Source organism: Oncorhynchus nerka, linkage group LG7, assembly GCF_034236695.1.
Source record: "Oncorhynchus nerka isolate Pitt River linkage group LG7, Oner_Uvic_2.0, whole genome shotgun sequence".
Taxonomy (NCBI): domain Eukaryota; kingdom Metazoa; phylum Chordata; class Actinopteri; order Salmoniformes; family Salmonidae; genus Oncorhynchus; species Oncorhynchus nerka.
In genome coordinates, this window is record NC_088402.1 from 38979583 (window position 1) to 39002430 (window position 22848).

Sequence of the window (22848 nt, forward strand, 5' to 3'; positions counted from 1 at the left end):
CACACACACACACACACACACACACACACACACACACACACACACACACACCTAGACCAAACCACAGTCCATCAGTTACACATCAGCTCGAAGACACCAACCCCTAGGTGAAAGTCTACTCCTCCTCTCCTCCAATCTTAGCAGCATTCCAAACCAGTTCTTCACCTCTGACCCTGTGAGGTCACTGGTGTTTATTCACAATATGTACTGTATAGCGAATAATATGTTGTTGTATAATTATGTCAGAGTTGGTATGCATTCTCCTGATACTGAGGGATCTGTCTTAGAATGGCATTGGGCAGGCTTTTGTTCCAGCCCAGCACTAACAGATCTGATTCAACATATCAACCTCTCATCAAGTCTTTGATAAGCTGTAGCAGGTGTGTTAGTGTTGATATGTAACTTACAAAGCTTGCTCACCCTATAGCTCTCCAGGACCAGGGTTGGCCACCCCTGGCTTGGGGAGTGTGTGTGTGTGTGGGGGGAGGTCTTCCTCTCCTTCTCTTTCTCTGACTCCCTCCCTCCCTCTCTCAGTGAGGAGAAGATATGGATCCAAGCACTATGAAACTGAAGCGTCTGTGTGAACTGAAAGACTGATATTGATGTAATACAGTTTGACGTGATTTGACTGGAGCAATAAAGTTGGCTGAGATTTTGGGTGTTAAGTGACTTTGTGTGTCTTGAAAAGCACTTAAAATAAAATGTATTATTATTAACACACACACACTGTCACATTTTTTGTTTAGTTGTGTTAGAGTTAGACTGTTGTAATGTTTTCAACTTTGTATGGTCATTCAATAAATGTTACTAATGGTGACTGTAATTTCCCATCTGTAATTACACCATATTTCTCTTACCACCTGTGGCTTCCTGTAAGTTCCTCACAGGCTACAAAGCCCTTGACATTTACATATGTTTAAGTATAGCCACATTACAACAATTTCAAAAAGTAAAATGTGTTTCCTATGACATATCATATTCTCTATGATTGTTTTGGAATTAGTGTCACAAAAAATAGCTGAATGTTGCCAATAATGTGGTTGTATGCCTACATCCAATTTTATCCACTAGATGTCAGCAAAGACCATCTGTTTGTGTCTCATAACTCTTGGCAGTTGTTTGGGGTTGTTATATATTTTTTATTTAACTTTTATTTAACTAGGAAAGCCAGTTAAGAACAAATTCTTATTTAGAATGACGGCCTACCAAAAGGCAAAAGGCCTCTTGCGGGGACGGGGGCTGGGATTAAAAATTAAAAATGAATAAAATGTAAATATAGGACAAAACACACATCACGACAAGAGAGACAACACAACACTACATAAAGAGAGACCTAAGACAACAACATAGCAAGGCAGCCACACATGACAACACAGCATAGTAGCAACACAACATGGTAGCAGCACAAAACACGGTACAAACATTATTGGGCACAGACAACAGCACAAAGGGCAAGAAGGTAGAGACAACAATACATCATGCAAAGCAGCCACAACTGTCAGTAAGAGTGTCCATGATTGAGTGAAGAGATTGAGATAAAACTGTCCAGTTGGAGTGTTTGTTGCAGTTTGTTCCAGTTGCTAGCTGCAGCGAACTGAAAAGAGGAGCGACCCGGGGATGTGTGTGCTTTTGGGACCCTTAACAGAATGTGACTGGCAGAACGGGTGCTGTATGTGGAGGATGAAATATCTCAGATAGGGGGGAGTGAAGCCTAAGAGGGTTTTATAAATAAGCATCAACCAGTGGGTCTTGCGACGGGTATACAGAGATGACCAGTTTACAGAGGAGTATGGAGTGCAGTGATGTGTCCTATAAGGAGCATTGGTGGCAAATCTGATGGCCGAATGGTAAAGAACATCTAGCCGCTCGAGAGCACCCTTACTTGCCGATCTATAAATTATGTCTCCCTAATCTAGCATGGGTAGGATGGTCATCTGAATCAGGGTTAGTGTGGAAACTGGGGTGAAATAGGAGCGATTACGATTATGATTGGGCTGCTATTACATCATCAGTTACTACGGGAGAAAGGAAGGATCAGGTTCTGATGAGCCAGGAAGTAAGGAAACCGTCAACTAAGAAATCCTCTGAAGCAGAACAATTCTTGCATGTAGCAGACACCATCATTTATTAGCCAAAACAGCAGTTGACTATCCCTTAAGATTGTCCTCAATTTTGTTATTGTGCCAGTTCCCTCCCCTTCTTGTCCACATTAGTGACCTAATTCCAGATGGAGAGTTTCAATTCATTGAAATCACGTGGTGGGGCAGTGTGCTGAGATACCTCTGTGGGCCGCAACTACTGTAATCCTTCATTCAACACACTCATAGGGACTTTCCAGCAGACCACATTCACATTTCTTTCTTGTAATGAGACAGGAAACTGCATGTCATCTTGTAAAATGATGAACCAATAAGGGCCAATAAACACGTGCTGTCCTCAGGGAAATCTAGGGGGTTCACACCCCTCAAGCATGTAATGCTATGTTCCGTCCACTCAGGAGGTGGAAAAGGCTGCTATCAAATCCCCAATCATGCATGATACCACTGTGTCTTAGTCAGAAATCAGGACAATCAAAATACTGTAACTGGATACCGCTGGGTCCACCATATCATATGATATCGTGGTGATATAATACGTCGGAAACCATTTTCAGTCATCTTGGTTACTGAAGTGGATTTGGCAAATGCGGCTGCTGCATGTACAACAAATTCAGTAATGGTCCAGTCTAGACAATCTAGTTTAAAGCAGCTTTAACACAGGGCAACCATAAGTGTCATTCTTACATTGCCATACAACTCTCCTTCCGTGGCCTCCAACTGCTCTTAAACGCAAGTAAAACTAAATGCATGCTTTTCAATCGATCACTGCCCGCACCTGCTCGCCCGTCCAGCATCACTACTCTGGACGGCTCTGACTTAGAATACGTGGACAACTACAAATACCTGGGTGTCTGGTTAGACTGTAAACTCTCCTTCCAGAATCACATTAAGCATCTCTAATCCAAAATTAAATCTAGAATCGGCTTCCTATATCGCAAACAAAGCATCCTTCACTCATGCTGCCAAACATACCCTCGTAAAAACTGACCATCCTACCGATCCTCGGTGATGTCATCTATAAAATAGCCTCCAACACTCTGCTCAACAAACTGGATGCAGTCTATCACAGTGCCATCCGTTTTGTCACCAAAGCCCCAGGTATTTGAGTGTAGTGATGTGCAGTGATGTGTCCATTGCAACCTGTACGCTCTCGTTGGTTGGCCCCCGCTTCATACTCGTCGCCAAACCTACTGGCTACAGGTTATCTACAAGTCTCTGCTAGGTAAAGCCCCGCCTTATCTCAGCTCACTGGTCACCATAGTAGCACCCACTCGTAGCACGCGCTCCAGCAGGTATATCTCACTGGTCACCCCCAAAGTCAATTCCTCCTTTGGTCATCTTTCCTTCCAGTTCTCTGCTGCCCATGACTGGAACGAATTGCAAAAATCTCTGAAGCTGGAGACTCACATCTCACTCACTAGCTTTAAGCACCAGCTGTCAGAGCAGTTTACAGATCACTGCACCTGTACATAGCCTATCTGTAAACAGCCCATCTATCTACCTACCTCATCCCCATACTGGTATTTATTTATTTATTTATTTATTTTGCTCCTTTGCACCCCAGTATCTCTACCTGCACATTCATCTTCTGCCGATCTACCATTCCAGTGTTTAATTGCTATATTGTAATTACTTCGCCACCATGGCCTATTTATTTCCTTAACTTACCTCATTTGCACTCACTGTACACAGGCTTTTTGTTTTCTTTTGTTCTACTGTATTATTGACTCTGTTTTGTTTATTCCATGTGTAACTCTGTGTTGTTGTATGTGTCGAATTGCTACGCTTTATCTTGGCCAGGTCGCAGTTGCAAATGAGAACTTGTTCTCAACTAGCCTACCTGGTTAAATAAAGGTGAACTAAATCAAATAAAAAATAAACATGAACTCTGGCCAGACAGGAAGAGATCATCTGCCTAGTTTGGTTTGGTGTGTGCCTCAACCTCTGTGCCCACAAACTGGTTTCTCTAGTTTCACCTTACTGTTCACCTCTGCTGTTTGTTTACCACCATCAGAACGTTTGATATCATCTTCTGTGTCAGGTCGCATTTGTGACTTACCATTCAACATGGGTTTACCTAAGGTTACGCTTTCTGATGATGAGGCTATGTTGTGCTTCATTTGTTAAGACTATTATCAAATTTCTACACCAGAGCAAGTCCGTGTAATGTAATCTAATGCAGCCTACTGTTTATTACAACCAGAGAAGGTGTCATTGTTGAACAGCGATATGGTGTGTCAAAGCCTCAATAGCAGTCACATGACCCAGGGCTTGGTTTGGTTTGGTGAAGTGCACTGAAGGGAAAGTGAAAGCAAAGGCCGAAGGAACTTGCCAACGTGGTGTGATTGCAAGCCAACTGATTCGGCATGGAGTGGTTACACAACTGCCACTTCCCCCATGTCAGATACAGATCAAGTTTTTGTCAGCCATTTTGTGATACCAGAAGGTGTTGTGATGAGATGGCCGCTTGTGCTCTCCCTCCCTCCTTGTTGGTATCCGTAGGCAGTGGGTAGGTGGATTGTTGTCGATAAGTCACCAACCTAAAGGGACAGGAGAGGAGAGGATAGTGTCTATGTCTAACTGGCAATGCAAACTTCTGCCAGTGAGACAATACTTGTGTTGATGAATGTTGACACTTTACAGTTAACTCCTGAATGTCCTGTGGCTCAAACCGCAGCAGCCCAAAAATAAACACACTCGGGCACTTCTTCTCAATACTTTGATTGATTCAGTTGATGATATGGACGACTTGATGATGAATGTCTCCCTGCACCAGTGCTGCAGATGCACGAAAAGTAAAGGTGAGTAGAGACTCTCACAAAACACTGACCAAGTCAAAACACCTGCAAGACACATGCACATCAGTGTTAAGGATTCTTAAAAGGAAACGCTCAATATTGGTATAGAGACTCGACTGCCGCCATTTCACGGTGATGTGTACCAGTCGCAGATCTGGTTACAAAATGGTTGCCAGTATCGCCTAAGGTCTATGTGTTATTACCCTCCGGTAGTGGGAAGTGGAGTACTGACATGTTGTTGTGGCTTTGGCCGTGGTGCAGACAGGCAAGCTGCCGAAAACATTGGCAAAGAGCAAGGGGATGGGCCTTCAGGGACTTTCCAAGATGTTGTGATCTGTGTGGTAGAAATAAGAAACATTCATTGCGTCCTACAATCAAATGTGCTCATCTACACACTCATGTTGACACCCAAAAGCCACACTATACACAGACAAAATCTCACGCACAACTAAAATACAGGCAACAAAGTTGATCTCTAGTGTTAGGTCAATGCTAAGGCTATCTTACTGATACTCAACTAACTTCTTCTCTTCGATAGGCAACTTAATAGACCATTGCTCCATAAATGGTTTTACAGTCAACTGGGGTCACCTAAGAACAATAGATAGCGTGGGCCACTCACTGCCCTTCTCTTTTAATCAAACATTTCCTTTTTTTTATACAAAAGAAAGGGTAGAAAAGAATAGAGCAATGCAATACAATCAAAACAACTCATACACCAAAACAAAATGGCACCAAAAGAAGTTTCCATTTCTAAATGAGAAAATGATCTCTAACTATATTCAATATTTACATCAATGTGGCTTTATACATGTCAATGTCATGATGTACATGTCATTTGCCGTATATTGGGAGGTTGTGAGTATTGGTCAGAGTGAGAGTGAGAGAATGACATCAATATTTACAGTTCAAACAGGAGGATTTCTTTGGTCAATGTGACGTGTCGTCTTCTGTGAAGAGTCTCTCTCTTAGTTTGTAGTAGCCCCCCTTCCTGTCCATCAACTCCTGGTGAGTGCCCTGCTCCAGGGCGGTTCCCTGGTCAATCAGAATGATCTGATCTGCCCTCTCGATGGTCTTCAGCCTGTGAGCAATCACCAGCAGGGTCTGGGAGGGGCAGCTAGCCTGGACCTTTTTTTCTCAATGAAATGGTTAATTGACAACCAAATCATCGTTTTGCAATGGCCATCTTAGTCTCCGGACTTGAACCCCATTGAAAACCTGTGGGTTGAATTGAAGAGGATAGTCCATAAGCACAGACGAAGGTGACCAAGGATCTGGAAAGCTTCTGCATGGAGGTATGATCTAAGATCCCTCCCAGTGTGTTCTATAATCTCATAAAATATTTTTGAAAAAGGCTCAGTGCTGTTACCCTTGCAAGGTGAGATATTGAAGTATTGATAACAGGGTTGCCAATAATTTCAACAAATATATATACACAAAAAAGCATTAATCTTAACAAAATCTATTTATCCGAGCAATTGTATTAGTATAAAATAATATAATAATAAAAAAAATAGAGCATACAAATATACAGTCGGAAGTTTACATACACCTTAAAAAAATACATTTAAACTCTTGATGAAAAGATAATGTGTGTGAACTAGGCAAATATACATAGAGCTTGATGAAAACATACATAGACCTTGATGAAAAGGTAGTGTGTGTCAACTAGGCAAATGAGAACGCCAAAACAAAGTCATACAAAGCAAGACTACACAGAGGTCCAAGGGAGTAGCGTAGGCAGTCAGTGTGTTGGTATGGGACACAGGCTCGGTTCCATTTCTCCCCCTAGCCACTTCTCCTAGCACCTGCCAATTCCTAAAAATTCCCTTAGGTCAGTCAGGATCACCACTTTATTTTTAAGAATGTGAAATGTCAGAATAATAGTACAGATAATGATTTATTTCAGCTTTGATTTTGTTCATCACATTCCCAGCTGGTCAGAAGTTTACATACACTCAATTAGTATTTGGTAGCATTGCCTTTAAATTGTTTAACTTGGGTCAAACGTTTCGGGTAGCCTTCCACAAGCTTCCGACAATAAGTTGGGTGAATTTTGGCCCATTCCTCCTGACAGAGCTGGTGTAGCTGAGTCAGGTTTGTAGGCCTCCTTGCTCGCACACGCTTTTTCAGTTCTGCCAGCAAATTTTCTATGGGATTGAGGTCAGGACTTTCTGATGGCCACTCCAATATCTTGACTTTGTTGTCCTTAAGCAATTTTGCCACAACTTTGGAAGCATGCTTGGGGTCATTGTCCATTTGGAAGACCCATTTGCGACCAAGCTTTAACTTCCTGACTGATGTCTTGAGATGTTGTTTCAATATATCCACATAATTTTCCTCCCTCATGATGCCATCTATTTTGTGAAGTGCACCAGTCCCCCCTACAGTAAAGCACCCCCACAACATGATGCTGCTACCCCAGTGCTTCACGGTTGGGATGGCCTCCCCCATTTTTCCTCCAAACATAACGATGGTCATTATGGCCAAACAGTTCTATTTTTGTTTCATCAGACCAGAGGACATTTCTCCAAAAAGTACGATCTTTGTCCCCCATGTGCAGTTGCAAACCGTAGTCTGGCTTTTTTTGTGGTGGTTTTTGGAGCAGTGGCTTCTTCCTTGCTGAGCTGCCTTTCAGGTTATGTCGATATAGGACTTGTTTTACTGTGGATATAGAAACTTCTGCACCTGTTTCCACCAGCATCATCAGAAGGTCCTTTGCTATTGTTCTGGGATTGATTTGCACTTTTCGCACCAAAGTACGTTCATCTCTAGGAGACAGAACGCGTCTCCTTCCTGAGCGGTATGATGGCTGCGTGGTCCCATGGTGTTTATACTTGCGTACTATTGTTTGTACAGATGAGCGTGGTACCTTCAGGCGTTTGGAATTTGCTCCCAAGGATGAACCAGACTTGTGGAGGTCTACAATTTTTTTTCTGAGGTCTTCGCTAATTTATTTTGATTTTCCCATTATGTCAAGCAAAGAGGCACTGAGTTTGAAGGTAGGCCTTGAAATACATCCACAGGTACACCTCCAATTGACTCAAATTATGTCATTAGCCTATCAGAAGTTTCTAAAGCCATCACATAATTTTCTGAAATTTTCCAAGCTTTTTGAAGGCACAGTCAATATAGTGTATGTAAACTTCTGACCCACTGGAATTGTGATACAGGGAATTATAAGTTAAATAATCTGTCTGTAAACAATTGTTGGAAAAATGACTTGTGTCATGCACAAAGTAGATGTCCTAACCGATTTTGTTAACAGGAAATTTGTGGAGTGGTTGAAAGTTTATGTAAACTTCCGACTTCAACTGTAGCTCAGTATTTATATTATTTATTTTATGCAGTCTGTTTTGCTCATCTTTATCGAATGTGGGAAAAATTTTGGACCTATAATTCTGGACATGTAATCTAATGCAGCCTATTGTGTCCCAACCTGGTCTCAGACCAAAACTTATTATATTTGACAAAGATCTGTGCCACTCCAATTAGTATTAAATGTTACTTTACGTTAGGTTACATTACATTGACTAGACGTAACATAGTAAATGTAAATCCGGGACATTCAAATTATACAAAAGTATAAACGCAACATGCAAAAATGTCGAAGATTTTACAGAGTTCAAATCAAATCAAATTGTATTTGTAGACCTTACAGTGAAATGCTTACTTACAAGCCCTTAACCAACTATGCAGTCTTAAGAAAATACCTAAAAAAGTAATGGATAAGAATAACAAATAATGAATTAAAGAGCAGCAGTGAATAACATTAGCGGGGCTATATACAAGGTTACCGGTACAGAGTCAATGTCGGGGGGGGGGGGGGGGGGGGGGGTCAATGCAAATAGTCTGGGTAACCATTTGATCAGATGTTCAGGAGTCTTATGGCTTGGGAGTAGAAGCTGTTTAGAAGCCTCTTGGACCTAGACTTGGTGCACCGGTACTGCTTGCCGTGCAGTAGTAGAGAGAACAGTCTATGACTAGGGTGGTTGGAGTCTTTGACAATTTTTAGGGCCTTCCTCTGACAACGCCTGGTATAGAGGTCCTGGATGGCAGGAAGCTTGGCCCCGGTGATGTACTGGGCCGTACGCATCACCCTCTTGAACGTTAGCTAGCAGTACGGAAGGCAAAGGCAGATTAGCCACTCGTCGCCTGATCCACACAATGCACCCCGATCTCTTTCCGCAAAATATCAGTTTCTTTCTCCAGCGAAAGCTGGGGAAGAGGGCCTGTATGGGTGTTTGGACTATATCCTTCCCGTCCGACTCATTAAAGAAAAATTATTAGTCCAATTTGAGGTGAGTGATCACTATTCTGATGTCAAGAAGCTGTTTTCGGTCATAAGAGACGGTAGCAGCAACATTATGTACAAAATTAGTTACAAACAATGCGAAAAAACAAACAAAATAGCACAGTTGGTTAGGAGCCCGTAAAACGGCAGCCATCCCCTCCGGCGCCACCATCTGTTACAGTTCATATAAGAAAATCTGTCAATTTAAATAAATTCATTCGGGCCCTAATCTATGGTTTACAGATATGCATCTGTTGGTCACAGATACCTTAAAAGAAAAGTTAGGGGCTGGATCAGAAAGCCAGTCCAGTCAGTATTTGGTGTGACTACCATTTTCCTCATGCAGCGTGACACATCTCCTTCGCGTAGAGTTGATCAGGCTGTTGATTGTGGCCTGTGGAAGGTTGTTCCACTCCTCTTCAATGACTATGTAAAGTTGCTAAATATTGGCATGAAATGGAATACACTGTCGATCCAGAGCATCCCAAACAAGCTCAACGGGTGATATGTCTGGTGAGTATGTAGACCATGGAAGATCTGTGACATTTTCAGTTTCCAGGAATTGTGTACAGATCCTTGCAGCATGAGGTGATGACGGCAGATGAATGGCACGACGATGGGCCTCAGGATCTCGTCACGGTAGCTCTTTTGGCTGAAAGGAAGCAAGTCCTTGCAGCAATGTTCCAACATCTAGTGGAAAGCCTTCCCAGAAGAGTGGAGTATGTTATAGCAGCTAAAGGGGGACCAACTCCATATTAATGTCCATGATTTTGGAATGAGATGCTCGACGATCAGGTGTCCACATACTTTTGGTCATGTAGAGTACTTATTGCACTACATTAAATCTGTCGTTCTGCCCCTGAACAAGGCAGTTAACCCACTGTTCCTAGGCTGTCATTGTAAATAAGAATTTGTTCTTAACTGACTTGTCTAGTTAAGTAAAGGTTAAATAAAACAGCAGCTTAGCGTATCAAAGCCTCAATAACAGTCACAAGATCCACGGCTTGGCTTGGTTTTGCTTGGTGAATTGTACTAAATTGAAAGTGAAAGCAAAGGCAGAAGGGTCTTTCCAATGTGGTGTGGTTGCAATTGCAACCATTTTATCACCAGATCTGCGACTAGTACACATCCCCGTGAAATGGCAAAAGTCGATTGTCATACCAGTCTTTTTGTGCACCTGCAGCACTACATTTTTAAATGTAAGTTATTTAGCAGACTCTTATCCACTTAAGTCAACTGATTCGGCACGGATTGGTTACACAATTTTCGCTTCACCCATGTCAGATACAGCTCAAGTTATTGTCGGCCATTTTGTGATGCCAGGTCTTGAGATGAGATGGCCGCTGGTATTTCCCCTTTGTGCTTTCCCTCCCTCCTTGTTGGTATCTGTAGGGTGGGTAGGTGAATTGTTGTTGATAAGTCACAAACCTAAAGGGACCGGGAGAGGAGAGGATACTGTATCTGTCTCACTGACAATGCAAACTTCTTCTAGTGAGAAAATAATTGAGTTGATGAATGTTGCCACATGACTGTTGTCTCACAAATGTCCTGTGCTCAAATTGCAGCAGCCCCTAAACACACAAAAAAAACACAAAAAAAACGTATTCTTATCAATACTTTGATTCATTTGACGATTCGGATGACTCGATGATGAACGTCTGCACCACTCGATGATGAATGTCTGCACCAGGGGTCCTGTGGGGCTCAGTTGGTAAGACATGGTGCTTGCAAAGCTAGGGTTGTGGGTTTGATTCCCATGGGGGGCCAGTACAAAAAAAAATTATGCACTCACTACTGAAAGTCTATCTGGATAAGTGTGTCTGCTAAAGAACTTCAATGTAAAACATTTAGTGCTGCAGGTGCACAAAACGTGAAGATTGACTGCTGCCATTTCATGGTGATGTGTACTAGTTGCATATCTGGTGATCAAATGTTTGCCATTATCTGACCTGAGGTCTGTGTATATATGTGTTATTGTTCTCCGATGGTGAATTGCTGACATCTTGTTGTGGTGCAGCCAGGCAAACGACCATAAACATCGGTAATGAACAAGGGACTGGCCTCCAGGGACTTTGTGCTCTGTGTGGTAAAATACCATTCATCCTGCAACACAACAAAATGTGCTCATGTATACACTCATGTGGACCAAAAGGTACATAAAAACTAATGCACAATAAAAAATACTGGGAAAACATTTTATCTCTAAGCCAATGCTTAGGCTACACTTTGCCACAAAATGGCTGTAGATAAGTCTGTCACTGATACATACTACAAAATGACTAAACTATACGACAAAAGCATTCACAACAATAGGTGTGGAAGTGTACAGGAAATGTAAAACAAGCGTCAGATTAAATTAGAGGTTGTTTAGCGAGAGGTTAAAATGTTTAATAGATAATTTATTCCCTTGGTTAGACAACATAAGAGACCTTTGCTCCAGAACATCATAAATGGTTTTATAATGTGGGTCACTCATTGCCCTTCTATTTCTTCATCGAACATTAAGAAATAGAAGAATAGTAAGAATACAATCAAATAAAAATAAAAACCACTCCTAGAGTCATATAACATAATAAAATGTCACCAACAGAAGTGTCCATCTCCTATGAAGTAAAAATATATACCTAACTATATTCAATATTTAAATACATTTTTGATGCGCATGTAATTTACAGTATATTGGGAGGTTGTGAGTATTGGTCAGAGTGAAAGTGAGAAAATGACATCAATATTTACAGTTCAAACAGGAGGATTTCTTTGGTCAATGTGACGTGTCGTCTTCTGTGAAGAGTCTCTCTCTTAGTTTGTAGTAGCCCCCCTTCCTGTCCATCAACTCCTGGTGAGTGCCCTGCTCCAGGACGGTTCCTTGGTCAATCAGAATGATCTGATCTGCCCTCTCGATGGTCTTCAGCCTGTGAGCAATCACCAGCAGGGTCTGGGAGGGGCAGCTAGCCAGGGCCTCCTGCACCTGAGACAGAGGGAACATCTGAGTGAAACCGCTAGCTAGCGCTAACCCTATTGAGAATGTCAATGCTAGCTATAGCTACGAACGTGAAACCACTAGCACTAACCCTATTGAGAATGTCAATGCTAGCTATAGCTACGAACGTGAAACCGCTAGCACTAACCGTATTGAGCGTATGAATGATGGAAGGCTAAAGCATTCTAGTTTATGTGTGGAGGGATGCCATACCATGTGTTCGCTCTCAGTGTCCAGTGCGCTGGTGACCTCGTCCAGGATGAGGACCTGTGGCTCTCTGATCAGAGCTCTGGCGATGGCAATACGCTGCTTCTCACCACCGGACATCTGACCACCCCGCTCTCCTACATCTAATAGATGGACAAACAGTACATTTATCAAGTCTCTCCTTGTGGTCATTCACTAGTAATATATATAATATTCCTATTTGCCAGTGTACCTGAGTCATAACCCTTCTCCAGTTGGCTGATGAAGCTGTGGGCGTTGGCTCTGCGAGCAGCTTCCTGCACCCTCTCCAAAGAGCAATCTGCCAGGCCGTAGGCAATGTTGTCCTTGATGGACCCAGAGAACAGAACAGGTTCCTGGCCCACCATGGCCACCTGGTAGGGCAAAACCAATCATAGGGCAAAACCCATCACCAATCAGCCAATCAAAACCAATGCTATGTTTCTTCTCAAGCGAAAATGTATATGATGTTGGTAGCCATACAGGCAGGGTAAAGTTGGTTATCTTGACTGCTATGCTTTCTCTAGAGATGTAAATGTGTCAATATCTGTGTAGGTATAGTCTTATGACTGCTTTGCAGGTGTGCTGGTGGTGGTGCTGGTAGCTTTCTATACTACCTTTCTGTGTAGGTAGTGGTGCTGGTAGCTGTGCAGTGGTTGTCCATCCAATAGGATCTCTCCCTGCTGAGGCTGATAGAACCTCTCCAGCAGACTAACACAGGTGCTCTTCCCCCCTCCTGACGGCCCCACCAAAGCAGTCAGCTGACCCGGCCTCAGCTCCAGAGAGAAGCCCTAAGACAAGCAGAGGAGCCAATGACACACTACCTTAGCAATGGGTACACGTGAAGTCAAAAAAATGTGGTGATGGCAAAACTGCCAGTTAGGGTTTTCTCATGTTTCCAGAATTTTGCCACCCTTCTCCCAGGTGAGCTTTACCTGCAGTACTTTGCGCTCCTGGCGGGTGGGGTAGGAGAAGGAGAGGTTGTGGAAGTGGACGTGTCCAGTTAAGGTCTCTGGTTGGAGGGTCCCCTTGGTGCTGACCTGGGGCTCTCTGTCCAGATACTCAAACACCTTACCAGCCGCCCCCACCGAGTTCAGCATGTCGCCAAAGATGTAAATCAAAGTCTGGAGAGGGCAGATGTATTATACAGATGTATAATCGTAAATCAATAAACAATAGTTAGACTAAATTTTCAACAGTATCTCAGACATTAAACATGTTTATTTTTTAATTCCCTAACATTAGTATTACTTGCCTCTTCAATCAAACTTTTCCATTCTATGTACTATGTAATGACAATATTACTATTGGTTAGTTAATATATTTGATTAGTGATCCTGTGCCTCGCCTTGCTCAAACAGTCACACTGGTAGTTGCCTACCCTGATGTTGGTTCCCAGGTTAGACTGGTAGAGGATGAAAGAGACCAGGTTCCCAGTGCTCATCTGACCTCTCTGGATAAACAGTCTGCCATAGTACAGCATGGCCACCTGCATTACCAGCGCTGTTAACTTTAACACACACACACACACGCACACGCACGCACACACACACACACACACACACAAACACACACACACACACACACACACACACACACACACACACACACACACACACACACACATAAGTACATACACTGAAGATCACATAAAGATCACATCAGAAGCATTCAACTCTTCTGAGCCTAAGGGGACAGGGAGTGATCCCTGCATACTCACTCTTCTCAGGAGCACGTACACTGCCCTGACAGTGTCCCGCCTGGTCTTGAGATTGTGGGTGTCCATCAACCTGTGGTCATAATGACCAGCCTCACTCCGCTCTGTGTTAAAGCTTCGCACGGTCCGGATTCCTGCTACTGTTTCCCCCGCTGCCTCGTTCGCCCTGGCCATGGAGTCCTGCACCTCCTTAGTGAGCCTCTGAGGAACAGTCAATACACAATAACATTTACTAGACTTTATTTTATAAGGTTACACAGTACATTTAGCAGTCACCATCTCATGTACTGTATTTTCACACCAAACATGTCAGGGCCTTCTGCATTAGATCATTTTAGGGATTTATTTCAGGGTTCGCAGGGACCAATAGATTAGTTCAGGACCTTCTGATCTGGACACAAACAGTACAGTCTTAGAAAAAAGGGTTCCAAAAGGGTTCCACAGCTGTCCCCATAGGATAACCCTTTTTGGTTCCAGGTAGAACCCTATTGGGTTCCATGTAGAACCCTATGTTGAACGGGTTCTACCTGGAACCAAAAAGGGTTCTTCAAAGGGTTCTCCTATGGGGACAGCCAAAGAACCCTTTTAGGTTCTAGATAGATTGTACTATACCAGGTAATAGTTGTCATAGACGCCTTGCAGCAGGCCGGTGACGGGCGTCTCCATCAGCATGAGCAGAGTGAGCTTCCAGGACAGGCTCATCATGAGCGACAGCATACCCACAATCTTAATGAGGGTCCTCAGTAGGACGTTGACATTCAGGGCCACCGCCCGGGCCATCTTAGTGGTGTCTGTGGACAGCCTGGACGTGATGTCACCTACGAGAGTTCAGAGGTGAAAGTAAATTGCTGCAACTTCATCGAATAACCAAGGAGCATAGAAGAACCAACTGATGGGGTGTTCAACAGATATTCAGCCGCACATCGGAAGACAGAGGAAGTTCAATAGGAAGTGCATTCCAGTTACAGTCATTTCAGGAACAAACAAGGATGCCACACATTCCAGCAAGACAACAGATCGCATACTGATCATTAGTTCTTGTTTGGGGTAATCAATAAACGTGTCTCTACCTGTCTTGATGGTCTCAAAGAAGCTGATCTCCTGCTTCACCAGGGCCCCAAACAGCTCTACTTTCATTCGAGAGGTGAAGCTGTTGATGGCACACATGAAGAGGCCTCCTCGACAGCCTGCACTGAATGAGCTGAAACAGACACCATGAACTGTAGCAGTGTTGAAATAATCAACCTGATGCTGATGTTCACTTGCAGCGGTGAAATCAGTGTATTCAATAACCGTTACATACATACATTACACAAACTACAATATGTAATGTGCGAAACTGATCAAGGCCGTAGTGGTGAAAAACAGATAGGAAGCTCTCTGGTGTATCTGCTCACCTTCCCAAAGAGTAGAGCCCCATGAGGATGATAGCTGTGAGAAAGTCATTCCACTTGTACTGGGAAGCCAAGATGTCAATCACTTTTCCTGTATAGAATGGGATGAACATTTCACCTGAAAACGCACACCGCGTCATCATCCTCATCATACTCGCCGTCATCATCATAATGAGCATCATCATATAATACTCAGTCATTTTTGTTAAAAGAATAAAATACTTACAGAGGACAGCCAGTGACAGGAATATAAACGCTCCAACCAAAAGGAGGGTGTCTGGTCTGTAGAAGTAGAGGACTCTCGTGAACAGCACTCGTGCCTTCTGTGTCTTCTCTTTCCCGTTACTTTCTTCGTTGCTGTCAGGGAAGGTTTTCTCCCAAAACAGGGCTGCTGCAGCTGCTGCCGCCGTACACAATAGCCACAAACTTGGACCCCCCAACGATCCATGCGTGCTCTCCGGTGAACTGCCATGCAGCATCAGTTGCCCGGTCTCGTAGACCGGGGCAAGGAAACAGTGCACTGCTAACCAGCGCTTCAATACAGTTTTAATCGATCCTAGTGTGAGTAGCGATACACCAAATAGTATAACTAATCGAATCCCCGCCACAACCCATAGACCCACCAGATTTCCGAAAACGTCTAAACTTATTGGTCCAGTTTTGGAAATAGATGCGCCAAAACCCGTGGCGCAAAATGTGGTTATGTCAATGCATAGACCTACAGCCATAGCGAACACGCACGTTCTAAGCATCATTTTTGTCGTCTATAATTGTTTTTAATCTATAACCTATTAATTAAAAGGTGAGCGATGTCAAACCCGCGAATTCGCGGAGATCTTTCCACGGAATGGATTGTTTCAGCTGTTTTCAGTCTGCGTTTTAGTTTCAATTTCACATATGCCTTAAACTCAGGCGACATTATTCTCCAAAATATCAAGCACCTTTCCATTTAGCGTTTATTCTGCGCCATAATAAATACCAGACAATAATGCTTGCACACTTAGCATAGTGGTTAATAGATCCCCACAGTGGAGGTGTCATAATACCCATAAAACCTAGCATCGTTTTTCCACCATTCATTTATTCAATCTGGTCTCTTAGCATTTCATATTATTCTGTACATAAATCCACAACACTCAAATGGTATATATTCATTTGTGGATTTCCATCACCCATTTCGTACTATGTGTTACGTATGATAGTGTAACGACCCTGGGTTTATAAGCGCGGAAATCGACACTGCCGCACGAGAATGCTTTTGCGGCACAGTCGACTGCGCCGAACCTCGGGCTAGAAGGTCGAGGGTTCGAGACCTGCTCCCTGCCTGTTTCATTACAATATGTTACTAATTCTAGCTAGGTGGCTAACGTTAGCTAGCTGGCTAATGTTAGCTGGGCTAGGGTTAAGTTAGGTTAAAGGGTTAGGGGAAGGGTTAGCTAAAATGGTTAGGGTTAGCAAAAAAAGTAGTAAGTAGTTAAAAAGTTGTCTATGAGGCCAGGGCAGTGTTTCCTGTATGCTTACCCTGGGGTTACATTTTGATAACCATGTACATCTGTCTCGGACAAGGTGACTTTTATCGATATATTCGGCTCTATTTACTCTCATATTTGAACATGCTAATCAGCATTAAAGTAGACATAATGCAAAACTACAAATCCATGCAAGCTCCTGCACATCATCTCTATCTGACACCTTTGCTAACAGGTATTATGTCAATTTAAAACTTGCACAAGACAGTTTACAGAATTGTCCATTGAAAGAAATGTAGCCAATTTATTCATTACTACATTTGAATTAACATTAGATAGATAATCCAAAGATTCTTACCTTTGTTAAATACACGCAAATACAGTGGTAAATACATGCAAATACAGTGGTAAATACATGCAAATACAGTATATTGATAAAAGTCCCCTTGTCCTAGAGAGATTTACACAGTTACAAAAACTGTGTAAAATAATTACCCGCCAGGGTAAGCCTAAAATGAAACACAGCCCTTATTTTAAGTGTTTCTAAAATCCCCTATGGGAAATATGAATGGTGGGAAAGCGATTGGAACAATTTCACTGTTTGACCGCTAGGTTTTATGGGTATTATGACTCATACTGTGGTACTCTATGGTAACAGGTTTTACCCTACACTCTTAGAAAAAAAGTGCTATCTAGAATCTAAAAGGGCTCTTCAGCTCTACCCAGAGGAGAACCTTTTGAAGAAGCCTTTTGGGTTTCATGTAGATCCTTTCCACAGAAGGTTCTACATGGAACCCAAAATAGTTATACCTGGAACCACAAAGGTTTCTCCTATGGGGACAGCCGAAGAACCGGTCATGGTTTGAAGGAATCCAGCTTTTGTCAAATTAACGTCAGATTTGACTTTTCGTAGCAGGAGAATTTACGCAGCACGATAGGATAATTATTTTAAGCCAGGCTTCATATCCACTTTGTAACTGATGACTAATCACCTAAAATTAATACAATTTGATACGAATATTCCCATGGCCTCACCAGTGCAACTGGGAACTCGGAAAAATACGAGGTGAAATCATGACGTCAGTGATCTTCAGGTCAGAAAGTTCGGAGCTCTAGAAAGAGGCCAGAGTTCCTGAGTTGGAATTCCGAGTTGGATGAACATTCAAAACGATTTTTCCCAGTCAGAGCAAGTTTATTTCCAAGTTCCCAGTTGTTTTGAACATACTGAAGTCGGAAGTCAGAGATATCCGAGTTCCCAGTTGCTTTGAACGCGTCATTATATATGGTAGACATAATCATAATAACTAAAATTATCATTACTTTTGAAGGTGGCAGAAGACTTCTTGAATAGTTGTTTTGGGGTTGAAAAAAACATGCTGAGAAATATGGGAAAGTGGGAAAGTTTAATTTACTTGTGAATCACCCAAAAACACAGTCCAGCTTCAGGTCCCTGGCTACCCAAAATAAAATCAGTGTCTTCAACAGAGGGCATAACAATTATGAATAATTTTGAAACTGGCATGTGTAGTGAAAATATTTGACATTGTGCCAGCATGATTCATACCCCTATCCAAACATTCTATATCCTGTGTAGATTTAATAGAACTGTTTGTTCGTAAGGTGGCCATATGTCCACTCACTGTTTCATAACTACGACAACTTCAGTGTTACTGTTTCCACAAGCCAGTTTTCACTGATCATAAAAGGTGGGCAACTCGTTGCCCAGGATGCATTTCTCCTCTGCACCTTTTTCATCAATAGTGACAAGGTAGGCCACACCTCCGCTGGAACCATCTCGACTCATAGCCAATGAAAGTGCTGAGAGAGGAGAGGTGAAGAAAGAGAGCGAGTGAGAGCATATTATTGACAAATGACACATCTTAACAGCTTCTAATTCATGCTGTTTAGGTCATACCTGGACATCAACACATTTATTTTATTTTAAAAGTACACTTTTGGTCACTCACTGTTGACAACAAACTGTTGGCAGTCCTCTTTGCTCATGGCCTTCCGGTACTCTGCATCAACAAACCCATAGACGTAGGAGCTTCCGGAGCCGCCGACCGCAAAGGGTTGTCTGGACAACAGGCCATTCAGGGTCACATACACCTGGGAGGGGTCAATGAGAGGGGAATGCTTGAGCACAGCAACCTAGCAAACTCTGAAAAAGTTCAATATTATGCAGACTAGTGAACAACTGTGAGTTTGAGGCAGCTGAGTTTGATTCTGTAATTGTACTCATGGTACATTTTGTTGAGCAAACACTCAAAACTATTTAACAAAAAATGTATATTTAAAATGACCTCTTCTAAGCTTCAGGGATTAGTTAAACTGTTCCAGATGCGAGAACATTTCCTGAAAGGGACACAAAAATCAATTAATACAGATTGGACTAGTGTTTATAGATGTGGCATTTCTATTTAATCAGCCTGTTACCAACCCTGAGTCAACTTTTGGAACTAATTGTATTTGTCAGTATTGTATTTTGCAAGTCAGTTAAGAACAAATTCTTATTTTCAATGACAGCCTAGGAACAGTGGGTTAACTGCCTTGTTCAGGGGCAGAACAACATATTTTTACATTGTCAGCTCAGGGATTTGATCTTGCAACCATCTGGTTCCTAGTCCAAAGCTTTAACCACTAGGCTACCTGCCACCACAGAGGGTGTTCTTTAATGGAAGCTTCTCCAACGTAATCCAGCTGTTTAGGCCTCATACTTAAAAAAAAAACTTTACTAACGACATGCCTTTGTCTTTGAGTAAAGCAAGTGTGTCTATCTATGCGGATGACTCAACACTATACACATCAGCTACTACAGTGACTGAAATGACCGCAACACTTAACAAAGAGCTGAAGTTAGTTTCAGAATGGGTGGCAATGAATAAGTCAGTTCTAAATATTTCAAAAACATACAGCATTGAATTTGGGACAAATCATTTTGGGACAAAACCTCAACTAAATCTTATAATGAATAATGTGGAAATTGGGGCCTCCCGGGTGGCGCAGTGGTCTACGGCTGTGCCACCAGAGACTCTGGGTTCGAGCCCAGGCTCCATCGCAGCCGGTCGCGACCAGGAGGCCCATGGGGCAGTGCACAATTGGCCCAGCGTCGTTAGGGAGGGTTTGGCCGGCAGGGATATCCTTGTCTCATCGCGCACTAGTAACTCCTGTGGCGGGCCGGGTGCAGTGCACGCTGACCAGGTCGCTAGGTGTACGGTGTTTCCTCTGACACATTGGTGCGGCTGGCTTCCAGGTTGGATGCGAGCTGTGTTAAGAAGCAGTGCGGCTTGGTTGGGTTGTGTTTCGGAGGACACATGACTCTCCCAAGTCCATGAGGGAGTTGTAGCGATGAGACAAGACAGTAACTACCAGCAATTGGATACCACAAAATTGGGGAGAAAAAGGGGGTGTAAAAATAATAATAATGAGAAAATTGAGCAAGTTGAGGTGACTAACCTGCTTAGAGTAAACTGTAATGGTCAAAATGTACTGATACAACAGTAGCTAAGATGGGGAGAAGTCTGTCCATAATAAAGCGCTTTTTAACAACATTATCAACAAGGCAGGTCCTAAAGGCCCTAGTTTTGTCGCACCTGGATTATTGTTCAGTAGTGTGGTCAGGTGCCAAAAAGAGGGACAAAGGAAAATGACAATTGGCTCAGAACAGGGCAGCACGGCTGGCCCTTAAAAGTACACGGGGAGCTGACATTAATAATATGCATGTCAATCTCTCATGGCTCAAAGTGGAAGAGAGATTGACTTCATTCACTACTTGTTTTTGTAAGGAGTGTTGACAAGCTGAATGCGCCGAGCTGTCTGTTTAAACTACTAGCACACAGCTCAGACACCCATTCATACCTCACAAGACATGCCACCAGAGGTCTCTTCACAATCCCCAAGTCTATGGGAGGCGGACAGTACTACATAGAGTATTGAGTACATGGAACTCTATTCCACATCAGGTAACTGATGCAAGCAGTAGAATCAGATAAAAAAATAAAATAATAATAATACACTTTATGGAGTGTGAAGAAACACGCACAGGTACAGGCACACGCACACAGACGGTAACTCACGCACTCTACACACATGTACACTGTAATACTTTACATTTTGTATTGTAGATATGTAGTGGTGTAATAATGTTATATGATGTACTGTTTTATGTTTTGTTTTAGGTGTGATGTAAGTGCCTTTAATGTGTTTGGACCCCAGAAAGAGTAGCTGCTGGATCCCTAATAAATACAAAATACCAATGTAATGACTAACCTGTCCCCCTCCTCTCTTGTCCCACCCGGCAACAATGAGATGTGCTGACAGCTCTTCTTTGTACTTGTACGAGATGTTTTTCACCAGAGTGGCAGCTGAACGAACTTGAGGATCCTCTCCAACCTCAATGCTGAGTTCACGAGGTCACAAGTCACAGCTCAATAGTAGAATTCTTTAACTGCGACTATATAAGCAACCCCCCATGAGAACACGTGAAAATGCACAGTGTCAGTCTAGAAAACCTTTTCCGTACATTTAACTCAACCAAATGTGTTACACATAGCACTAGAGCTTTGCCAACCACAATACATAGCCATGCAGTGGGTAATACCTGTGCACATCCAGCTGGTAGTTGACCATCTCAGCAATGGTCTGGGCGTCTGCAGCCGAGCCTGACAGGGCGCAGTAGATCTTGTCATGGAGGAGAGAGAGCTTGTTCATCACCCGGTTCACCACAGTCTCCCTATGAGGGAAGGAGGGAAGAGGGTGGATGGGTGGAGGGAAAACTGAGGTTTGAGGGAGGACTTTTTTAATGTTCATAGTAAATGATTGTCTCTCTAAGACTTGGAACAGCGACTTACCCAGAAGACACTCGAGAGTCAGAGCCCAGCACCACACCTCCATCAAACTCAATAGCAATGATGGTGGTCTGAAAGCAAAGCACAGACACAATTTTGATTAAGTGCTGTAATTAAATGACTCAATTGAATGACTCAACATAGTTACGTTCACTTTGACATGAACCAATAGACTGTGTTTATACGTTAATAAAAATAAACAAAAACAGAATGCACACCCCAAGATTTTACAATGAGAACACTTCTCTAGGCTAACATCAATTCCTGGTCCAAACATGTCATTAAATGATACTCACCCCAGTTTTGACTTCTTCGGATAGCCACCCTGGCTCTGATGATTCATCTAACATATTGAAGCACTTTAGTTTTGTGGCTGGTCGCGCTGATACCTGTGCAGTGCGCACGGTGTGTGAGAAGCCTATTGATTCCACGCGAAATGAAATGAAAAGAAAAAGAAAACACCAAACGACGCCTCATGTAGGACTTACACGAATGATTACTATTCAACTGTACTGTTGTATTAAGTATCAACTCTTAAATATATTTGAGCAAGGAACCGTCATTAATTTCTGTCTCGTCCACCATTTTCTGGCATAAACTGAAAATGAAAGTTACATTGTCAGTCACAGACCGGCAGGTGAGAGGCTGATATAATTTCCCAATAAACGTTTTAGTTTTTGGTTTGGCTCTGTACTCCAACAATTTGGATTTGAAATGATACAATGACTACGAGGTTAAAGTGTAGACTGTCAGCTTTCATTTGAGGGTGTTTTCATCCATAGCGGATGAACCGTATAGAAATTACAGCACTTTTTGTACATTTACATTTACATTTAAGTCATTTAGCAGACGCTCTTATCCAGAGCGACTTACAAATTGGACATGTCCCCCATTTTAGGGGAGCAGAAGTATTGGGACAAATTCACTCATATGTGTATTAAACTATTAAAAAGTGAAGTATTTGGGCTCATATGTATAGCACGCAATGGCTACATCAAGCATGTGACTCTAAATGTGTTGGATGC

At 42.7% G+C, this 22848-nt stretch overlaps 2 protein-coding genes across 4 annotated transcripts; both read right to left on the reverse strand.

Annotated features, from left to right (window-relative positions):
• Positions 1–5500: 5500 nt before the first annotated feature.
• LOC115131611 (antigen peptide transporter 2-like) lies at positions 5501–18265 on the reverse strand. 3 transcript variants are annotated; one of them, XM_065020490.1, is made up of 12 exons: positions 15734–18265; positions 15511–15625; positions 15184–15314; positions 14726–14931; positions 14117–14314; positions 13778–13906; positions 13332–13520; positions 13014–13187; positions 12611–12770; positions 12385–12521; positions 11928–12159; positions 5501–6115 (listed from the first exon to the last, which is right to left on the reverse strand). In XM_065020490.1, exons 1-11 carry the CDS (start codon positions 16260–16262, stop codon positions 11953–11955), a joined length of 2175 nt encoding a protein of 724 aa, XP_064876562.1. In that variant the 5' UTR covers positions 16263–18265; the 3' UTR covers positions 5501–6115; positions 11928–11952. The 3 variants fall into 3 exon arrangements, with proteins under 3 accessions (XP_064876562.1, XP_029519316.1, XP_029519315.1); XM_029663456.2 differs by lacking the exon at positions 5501–6115 and adding an exon at positions 6350–11294; XM_029663455.2 differs by lacking the exon at positions 5501–6115 and having other exon boundaries at positions 11555–12159.
• Positions 18266–18360: 95 nt separating this feature from the next.
• psmb9a (proteasome 20S subunit beta 9a) lies at positions 18361–22434 on the reverse strand. Its single transcript, XM_029663457.2, has 6 exons — positions 22120–22434; positions 21827–21894; positions 21577–21708; positions 21246–21375; positions 18944–19085; positions 18361–18794 (listed from the first exon to the last, which is right to left on the reverse strand). The coding sequence occupies exons 1-6, from the start codon at positions 22171–22173 to the stop codon at positions 18667–18669; spliced, it is 654 nt and encodes a 217-aa protein (XP_029519317.1). The 5' UTR covers positions 22174–22434; the 3' UTR covers positions 18361–18666.
• Between the last annotated feature and the right edge of the window lie 414 nt (positions 22435–22848).